The sequence below is a fragment of the Maniola hyperantus genome, chromosome 9, assembly GCF_902806685.2.
Source record: "Maniola hyperantus chromosome 9, iAphHyp1.2, whole genome shotgun sequence".
Lineage (NCBI taxonomy): Eukaryota > Metazoa > Arthropoda > Insecta > Lepidoptera > Nymphalidae > Maniola > Maniola hyperantus.
This window is the reverse complement of record NC_048544.1, coordinates 3880862-3891312: the sequence shown is the minus strand read 5'-3', so window position 1 is coordinate 3891312 and position 10451 is coordinate 3880862. Positions and strand designations below refer to the sequence as shown.

The window sequence follows — 10451 nt, the reverse complement described above, 5'->3', positions numbered from 1 at the left end:
ATACCTATCTATTGTGTATGAATAAAACAATAAGCTTACCTACGCTATCTTTTTCTAATTTGTAGGGGTTCTGCTGGAAAAATAAATTATAACGTCAGGTTTTAGTAATTTAGCACTTAACTATTTAATGACAAGATTATAAAAATAAAAAATAAATCAGACTTAATCACAGTCACACTCGCGCCCCGAGGGTTCCGTACTACAGTCGTATTTGTTCGACATTTTGCACGATAAATCAAAAACTATTATGCATAAAATAAATAAAAATCTATTTAGAATATACATGTAAAGCCCTTTCATATGATACCCCACTTTGTTTGGTTATCTTACTTTGAAAGTTGAAAATAGTGAAAATATTAAGTATTTGTTCATGAACACATTTTAATTTTTTTGTGATGTAACCAAAAATTCACGGTTTTCGGATTTTTCCCTTCACGTGTGCTATAATACATACCTACCTATCAAGTTTTATGATTCTAGGTCAACTGTAAGTACCCTATAGGTTTCTTGACAGACACGACAGACAGACAACGAAGTGATCCTATAAGGGTTCCTTTATTCCTTTTGACCTCAAAAACGGAATCCTTAAAAAACAAATCCATACCTACCATTCGGTAAGTGTAACTTGTTAACGCCGTTGCTACCGTTGATGGTGCAGTGCTAGAAAATGAAATATAATGATTAGGTAGGTAGTTAAGTACTTACTTCAAAACTACGTTACAAACATCAGATTAACTACTTGTTTTGCGATCACTGTACATCTTACCAACTTACCCATCACTACTTATTTACGGACTAACCTAGCTTTATATTCCTTAGATTGTCCCGTAACGCTCCGACTCTCCGTAGCGGTCAAACTGGCAAGCTCCAAAGCCCGTTTGGCATACTTATTGCAACCCTTCTCCGGTCTGCGCTTTTCCCTTTCCTTATACGCTGTATACACAGGACTTTTGGACCGCCTCATCTTGGTAGGTACCTTACCTACTTATCCACCAATACCTCCTCATTGACTAACCTAGCTTTTTATTCCTTAGATTGTCCCGTAACGCTCCGACTGTCCGTTGCGGTCAAACTGGCAAGCTCCAAAGTCCGTTTGGCATACTTATTGCAACCCTTCTCGCTTTTCCCTTTCCTTATTCGCTGTATACGCAGGACTTTTGGACCGCCTCATCTTTTCACCTTACCTACTTACCTACCAATACCTCCTTACGGACTAACGTAACTTTATACTCATTGGATTGTCCTGAAAGGCTCCGACTGTCCGTAGCGGTCAATCTGGCATGCTCCAAAACTTAATTGGCATAATATGTACCTACTTAATATAACCCCTCTCCTGTCTGCACTTTTCATTTTCCTTATACGCTGTATACGCAGATTTTTTGAACCTTCTCATCTTGGTACCTACCTGCAATACTTATTTACGGTCTAACCTAGCTTTATATTCCTTAGATTGTCCCGAAAGGCTCCGACTGTCCATAGCGGTCAATCTGGCAAGCTCCAAAACCCGATTATTATAACCTCTCTCCTGTCTGCGCTTTTCCCTTTCCTTATTCGCTGTATACGCAGGTCTTCTGGACCGCTTCATCTTAGTCCTGCGTGCTGTGGAGCATCCTTGTAAGATACGGTTGGAGCAGCCGTAACAAAATATAACGCCTTTGAATGTATCCGCGTTTTGCAGGTTAGTTTCGCTGCAGACGTCTGGAATGAACATTGTACTCTTGTGATTTGATATTTTACCTAAAGCAGGGTACTCACCTAGCCGTGTAGTATGTAACGTATCTGATACTGTTTCAACTTGCAAGTGGGTACGGCTCGTCCACGGTCACGTCGTATCCAGCTACGAGCTACGTGTTGCCGTCCACGCGCACACTGGGAGCCGCCTTTGTGTTCGCAGTGATACCGCCACTCGGCGGGTCACTGCGAACTTACTGCGCTTCACGCGCGAGCGGCTCGCAGCGGGCTCGTGCCTACGTGGTTCAGCCGTTCCGAAGACAAGCCCGTTCAAACAGACAGACAGACAGACAAAATGTTTAAAAACGTGTTATTCAGTTATGTTAGAGTTCAAATAACCATATGAGCTTAATATGAGGTAGTTATTTCGAAATTACAAACAGACACTTCAATTTTATTTATTAGTAAGTAGTAAGTATTTTAGCGTTTAAACTACCGTAAGTGATTTCCATCCATACTTCCATACTAATATTATAAATTCGAAAGTGTGTCTGTCTGTCTGCTAGCTTTTCACGGCCCAACAGTTTAACCGATTTCGATGAAATTTAGTACAGAGTTAGCTTACATCCCGAGGAAGGACATAAGCTACTTTTTATCCCGGAAAATTAAAGAGTATCCAAAGGATTTTAAAAACCCTAAATCCACGCGGACGAAGTCGCGGGCATCATCTAGTTATAAATAATATCTATCCCGGCTGTACTCACGTGTCTATAGTCGACGTTAGCCCGACTAGTTTCGAACCCATCCGGGGTCCTTTTTCAAGGGAGTCAGTTCGCGCACGCGCCGCGGCTGGGTTCGAAACTAGTCGGGCTAACGTCGACTAGACACGTGAGTACAGCCGGGATAGATATTATTTATAAGTAGTAAATACCTACCTAGTATTAGTATAGATGCGGCGAGAATCGAGACCGACGAAATCTGGTACAGAGATAGCTTGCACCCCTGGCAAGGCCATAGGCAAGACATAGGCTACTTTTCTAGTTGCTTTTAATTTTTAAAAAGAACTCACAGCACTTGTGGCATTTAGCGTGGTAGCTGTATCCATCTCGCACTACCGCCTCGTCTCGGCGCACGGTAGTGTCGCAATGTTCGCACACCTCGCAACTAAGTAGTGGCCAGGAAACAGGAATTTATAGTTGAAACACATAATTTACATGCCACCGAATAATGCACATTTACAACACCCGACGCAAGCAAACAATTCGTGTATGCTAGATGCGCCGGCTGTTTTTCAGTGAAGTACTCTATACACCACAGCCATACTAGCGTGTCGTGTTGTATGGTGACGTGTCAGAAGCATATCGGTTTCATATTACATTTACAGTGCGACAAGGCTCTCTTGGTACTTGAATGACATTGACAGACACGAAACGACACGGCGTTACGGTACGCCACTCCACTCTTAGCGTGTCTTATAGGGACTATAGGTTTAGTCTCGACAATGTACTCCTTTTGTAAGGCTACATACAAATTCAACCTCTTTACAGCGTCTTCGCCGGCGAAGACTAGTTCTAACGTTACCAGGACGTGGACTCACCCCACACCTTCTGGGGCGTATGGACTAACCAAGTCCAACCAACCCATCCATCGAAACGTCATCCTAAGCCGTGGTCCCAGCCTCACAGTAGGTGCCCTTAATTTTTTTTATAGTTTACCTACCTAGGTACTACCTACTCAAAAATCAAAAAGTGAAATGTGAAAAAAACTACTTACGCCATTTTTATATGTATTTTAATGGTAGGTATTTTGTTTGTTATAGGTACTTTTTACTACATTTTTTTATTATTTGATATTTTTTTTGGATTTTATGTTACTTGCTAATTTGACATTTTCACTGACAATTTATGAATTTTCTTTCAAAGTTTTTGTAGTGAAGTTTATGAAGCTAAAGCTATACAGCCTTCATTCACGAAGGTACCAGAAAGAAATGTACACACGACCTTGAAAAAAGCATACCTATTACACACAGATATTACACAATCGCAGATTATGTAAATGATAAAAAAGAGCGTGGATTTGACCTGCAGCTCGTTCCAGCAATGCGCGGGACTGCAATTACTTTTTTATATATAAATAATATCTTAAAAAATAAAAAGAGCAACCGCCGAGTTTCTTGCTGGTTCTTCTCGGTAGGAAAGGCAATTGAATGAAAAATAACTTCATTCATTTATTTATTTTTCAATATTAAAAAAGCGTGCGACACTATTCACCGATTCGAGCACGTCTTGTATTTTTGTAAGGTCATCATCGCTGACTCGTGAAGTTCTACGTTTGAAAAAACGTTGGTTATAGTCAGCGATGGTGTCGTACAGTGGTGTAGTTGACAAGACATGGATTCGATCGCATCGAATCAGCGAAGTCTGTCTGCAAGTCTTGCGAGTTGCGAGTCATTGCTTCATTTGCATACTTTTCAATTAACATTAAATTTAAACGCTAATAAAATAAATAAAACCACGCTTTATAGGAAAAATAACTTTTTATTAAGATTTGTATGGCATACAAATTTTATTTTATTGTCATTTTTCAAATATTAAAAGTAAAGGACGGTCAAAACTACGAAAACGACTGAAAGTACAAATCTGACTTCGTGTTCCAGTAATTTCAAAAAACAATAAAAAAACTGAAAAAATTGAATTATGTAATTTAAAAAACCGGCCAAGTACGAGTCGGGCTCGCGCATCGAGGGTCCGCGGTACTACAGCCGTATTTTTTCGACATTTTGCACGATAAATTAAAGACCAACGAAGAGATCCTATAAGGGTTCCTTTTTCCTTTTGAGGTAAGGAACCCTAAAAATTATAAATTACCGAATAAAAAATACAGATTTTTATACATAGTTTTGACGTCCACTTGAATATTATCTTATTAAAAAAGTGCAAAACATGTAAATAGGAATCTTATGTTGTAATCAAAAAAAAAATGTTTTTACTGGCCGGCAAAATGCTGGGTTAATCTATTTATAATCTACAGGATTCTTCGAACTTACTCACTACTAAGGCAACTTTATTCGCATCATGTTAATTGAGAAAAAGATTTTGAAGTCTGTATAGTTTTATGAACTTTTTTAAGAAAAGTTTAAAAAAATATTTATTCAATAGTATAAAACATATTTGTTTTTATACATATTAAGAACATATTTGTTTTTATACATATTAAAACAAATTTGTTTTTATGTAACGCATAAAATTTAACCCCTCACGCGCCATTTTAACTTTTTGTGTCAAATTTCAATTTCATGATGTTTCACGATTATAGTCCTTAGATGAACCGTAGTTTTGACATGATAGTTGACCCATAGAGTTAAAATGGCGCGTGTAGGAGTCATGTTGTATGAACTATACTATTGACTATTACAAATATAGATTGTTATTTATGAAGTCATAAACAAATTATTAAGGCTCACACACAGTTTTGTGGCGTGTTGCGACGATCCACCGATTGGAGCATTACATTTTAACACTAATCTTGGGGAAAAAATTGGGTTCTCCTCCTCTCTGTAGTTATAATATATCCAAATAAATTGAAACTCTCAGTTATGAATAATGTGACCAAGCAGAAGAAGATAAAGGCCGCGATTACACCTGTAAGATTTACTTACGTAAGTAGAAACCAGCGTAGTACCAAGCGAGAAAAAGTTTAAAAATGTATAAACAAGATATTATTAGCAATAACCAATCGAAAAATGTTAAGTTCATTTTAAAAATTATAAATAATTAAATTTACAATTCATTTTAATGATTTTCTTTTTTTATCTGTTCTACAAATATCCAAAGCGCATGATATCGTAGCCGCCATGTTAATTCCGACTGTGACGTCACATGGATTGAAATTGTAATGTATTTCACTAAGAAAACCCAATACCTGTGTGACGTCATGACCGCTCATGAACCTAAAAGGTTGGCAGGTAGCGTAGTCGCTCGATGATCGCGATGATCAAATCAAAAAAGGGTAAAATACCCTATTAATTGACAACAAATTTGCTAAGGTAAATGACACTTATTTTGATAAGAGTGTTAACATTAGTAAATTTGGCGCAGGTTAATTATGTAAGCTTCATACGTGAATAAAACTTACAGGTGTAATTGCGGCCAAAAGCAAAGGATCTTGGCACAATTCTCAAACAGCGTTTACACATTGTGCTACACTGGCCGAACGCACTGGCCCAATGTGTTCTGGAGTCGCGTCGATACACACCACAACACACTAATATATCTGCAGCTTTATTTGCCTTCAATAACTTTTCCTGATTGATAAAAATACATAATTTATATTATTTGAGTAGTAAACAATAAATATTGAATTGAGATCGATTTAAAGAGAAAGGAATATCCAATTTGAGATCAACATTTTTATAGTTTCTTTTTAATTTTTAACACTTTTTGCTTATTATATTCGACACAATACTCGTTAAGTAATTTCAAAAAATACTGGCCCCAAATACCTTTTAATACTAGTTCTTATGTATTAATTATCATAATAAATCACTCTCTGTGACATTATAAACATTGACTTATACTACAGTTTGTATTAAATATCTATTTTGTTCAGAGTGCGAAGAAAAACACTTTGGGCCCAGGTTCTGTTTACTATATCCGCAGAGAGAAGTAAGTATAGGGTTCTCTCTGTTACGTAATCTCATACAAATGACAAAGACAAAATACTCTGAAGGCGATAAGCATGGTGATTGGTTGGTGTCATTAACCACCATCCAATCAAAAACTAAACTATATTTTTGAATTGAATTTGAATGTTTTTCGATACAGAGAGTTCTCTAAGAGTAGTACAGAAAATATAGGTTCGTTTCTGATTGGTTAGCCACTCAAAATGGTTAACGCCCAATATGTTTTTTTGTCTTTGTCATTTGTATGGTATTACGTAACAGAGAGAGCCCTATACTAACTTCCCTCCAGTACTTTTAGAGTAAGTCTGCACTGCAGAAAATAGCACAAAAATTTTGATCACATTCAATTCATATCAAACAAATGCGTGTATGATATGATTCTATTGTTACAAAATTGTGTTCAAAAAATAGATTTTTTCGCAGTGCGGGCCCTTCGATCCATTAATTAGAGATTCGTCTACGACCGGATTGGAGGCATAGTTGCTAATTCGATTGTACACGATCTCTAAACTTAAAATTGACAAGTATAAAAAGAGTGCTATCCTTTTCCGCAGGGGACATTGTCAAAAAGGATAGCATTTTCATAGCTAGTTTTAAAATATAAGTTCAATACGGACTATACCTAAAATTTATAAAGGCACTCGCACACTTTTGCATGGAATTAATTGTTTTTTTAAAATCGTGCAAACAAATTGTTTAAAGTAACTAATATTCTATGTAAACTTACAATATTGATGCTTCTTAAGCCTAATAAAGTAATAGTTTCTTAGACTATCTACAGGTTTACAAGTTATGGATTTATAAATAGCAATATATTAAGTACTTTCTATAAACTTTAGAAACACAACACTTAACAGATAAATATACAAAATCGTCAACGACGAATATTTGTTTGGATTTCATAAAAATTGTAATCTAGTTTTCCTTAGCTGACTTAAAAAACACACAATTTTTTATTTTTTTTATTCAGATACAAGTTTTAACCTTGACTGCAATCTCCCCTGGTGGTAAGTGATGATGCAATCTAAGATGGATGCGAAAACTGCCATACCCCTTCCAGGTTAGCCCACTTCCATCTTAGACTGCATCATCACTTACCACCAGGTGAGATTGCAGTCATGGGCTAACTTGTATCTGAATAAATAAATAAAATGACAGCTACAATGCATTGTTGCAACAAGAATGGCATAAATTCAGCCAATCACAACAATTGCGATTGTAATAATGATTGATGCTGGTTTTTCGGCATCAGCCTACATATACCGTTAAATTGAAATGTTTCACTAGGGCCTCAGATAATAATATCTTAGAGACATTTAGATACCTTTTAATTATGCTAAAGAAAATAGATGTAATGTAATCACGTTTGTGATTCATCTCATAGGCGCAAAAATATTTTAAAAATAGTAAAAATGAAATAGACTCCACTTAAACTAAAACACCGTAAATTCTTATAACTTAATAAGGACACTTAAAAAACTGTAAAAACTTATAGATAATACTTTTTATCTAATATTGCCACCGTTGCCCTGTATCTTTCGTGGAACAATTCTTTTGAGCATCATAATGTCTAAAACATAAGTATATTGCCCGGCAAACAACTAGGACCTATAACAGCGTAGTTGGAAAAAGTTGGCGAATCCGAGAAGCGAAAGTCGACGTATCAACCAATGTGCAATGCGCGTGCACTCGCCATTCGCCAGCCAATCGCGTCAATACTCACGACAACTTGAGTTGTTTGCCGGGCACTGCATAATAATAAAGCCCAGGAAGTAAATTGGGATAAGATTAGATTAGACTTTTTTTGCGATTCTGTTAAGGTTAATGTTCGATAAAATAGAACGCTCCTTACAGAAATAATAAAAAGTTGCCATATTATTATGTTGCAAAACGTTACTCTAAAAGTTACTGCAGTGTGGATGCACTCATTGATCACCCAATTTACTTCATGAACTCTAAAATTTCAAAAATTTCACCTTACTTGGTGACTATCATTCTTCTAAATAAAAACTATTTACTAATAAAACTTTAATCCTTACAATACTATTAAAAATATCTCATAAATGTATAGGTTTACTGGCCGTTAAGTGCAAAATAATGCCACAAAATGTTTCTTACACTAAAAAATCTTATAAACGTTAAACTAATGTAAAAAAATAAGAAACTCGTGTCTGACTTTAAGTCACAGGTACATTAAATGTAATATACTAGTATAAAACTATATTACTAATTTTAGGGGTAAGTACTTTACAGTACCTACGTATCCACATTATCAGATAAAAAAAATAAAACAATCATCCTTAAGCTAAAAGTACCTAAGTCCCGCAAATTGCTAATGCGCAGGAACCATGTCTCATTAACATCGAAATGACGTCATTTTGACGTCTGCCGAAATAAAAATATACGAGTACCATCAGCTCGAAACTTCAGCCTAGTGCTGACGTCACTAAAATGGCGGCCACGCGCATTAGCGATTTGCGGGACTCAATATGAAGAGGAAAGGTAACAATCCTTTTTTTTATAGTTCCCATTAATTTATGGTGTAATAATTTAGGAACCTAGGAGCTAAAAAATCTATACAATATCCAAATCATCATGATTTCAATTTTTAAATAATCGTATATGACAGTCTACAGTCAAAAGGCTCTTTTACGCCGAAGCGATATAGCGTATGCGACAATGCGGCATTCTACTGTTTTGTACTGCTAATTGAGTCCAAAGTTCGTGATTTCGATCAAAAACAGTAAAGTTTCAACAGTTTTCATTCAGTTTTTATTCCTGTAAAGTTTAATTTTATGCAATTACACCGTTTTGTTCGCCTGCTCCTTAAATCGAACACGCGGGTTTTATTCTCGTTCATTTTCTCGCGCTTTGTTTGTCCAAACCTTTAATGTCTCCTCATATGCAGGGTGAGATGGTCGGACCTCGCAAACGCCCGGCGGCACAGCGGACAGGCGAAGGGGCGGTGGCCGGTGTGTTTGCGGGTATGTCGCGTCAGTTCGTCCGAGCGGGCAAACCGCCACCCGCAGCCTGCCCACCCGCAACTGTAGGGCTTTTCACCTACAATACGAAAATATTCTTGTTATCTTAGTTAATTATAGTAAGCGACTGAAATGCGAATGTTGAGATGGATGTGTAGTGTGACAAGGATGAATAAGATTAGGAATGAATAATATAAGGCGAAGTTTGAAAGTAAGGGGAAGCGCCAGTGGTAGAAAAGATGAGGGGTAATAGGCTGACATGGTATGGGCATATAATGCGGAGGTAAGAAAGCCATGTCACTAGAAGAATGTTAAATATGCATTGTGGAAGGAAAAAGAGGAGAAGACGACCAAAGAAAAGGTGGACGGATTGCCTGAAATGCGTGTAAAAGGGGTGGACAATACGTTGATGGATGCCAAAACTGAGTGGAAGAAGTTTTTTGTTAGTAATTACTAACTAGTTTCAATAGGGATGATGCCTACTAGTCAAATCAGCAGCTTTTTATCAAACAACAAAACGCTCGCTAAGTAATGGAGCTTGTATGAAATACATAGATGTGACGTCATAAACATTTGACGTAGGTAATTTGACGTATTTATTTAGTTAAATCGATTATTTAAAATGGTTATCAAACTAAAAACCCTTCGCACTCTGACAGGAGACCGGCGCGGCGTGGCGGGGTGATTAGGTACGTATCTCGCGACAGGCTTGCGACAGCCGTAAATCTCGCGATCATTGCTGTCAAACGTCACACGTAAAGCGAGGTTTAGACTAGCAAGAACTTCTTGCAAGTTATTCCGCAATTACTTGCAGAATTGTTTACACTACGAGCAATATTGTACATGAACATACCTCTATGACTTGCGGCAAATCCAGCAAGTTACAAAACTTGCGGAAGTGAGCTTGCCGTGACTGTTTACACGGTAGAAATAGCTTGCGGAAGTTAACTTCTGCAAGTTTTATTGCTAATCTAAAACTCGCTTTACAGCGGCTACAGAGAAACAACAATAGCCACAAAGCAAAGTAAGAAGAAGAAGAAGGGAGACAGCAATCGAGCTCTAGTTCACCCTCTATCGGACAATCTATGAACTGTCGCGTAACTGTAGCGACAGCATCG

General features: G+C 37.1%; 1 protein-coding gene across 2 annotated transcripts in view; it reads right to left on the bottom strand.

Annotated features, from left to right (window-relative positions):
• Positions 1–4564: 4564 nt before the first annotated feature.
• LOC117985098 (Krueppel-like factor 3) overlaps positions 4565–10451 on the bottom strand; it is a 54061-nt gene continuing 48174 nt past the window's right edge. For both annotated transcript variants that reach the window (XM_034971775.2, XM_069500726.1), the window contains one exon: positions 4565–9412. In XM_034971775.2, coding sequence (XP_034827666.1) covers positions 9240–9412 — 173 coding nt within the window. In that variant the 3' untranslated portion in view covers positions 4565–9239. The remainder of the gene's footprint in view (positions 9413–10451) is intronic.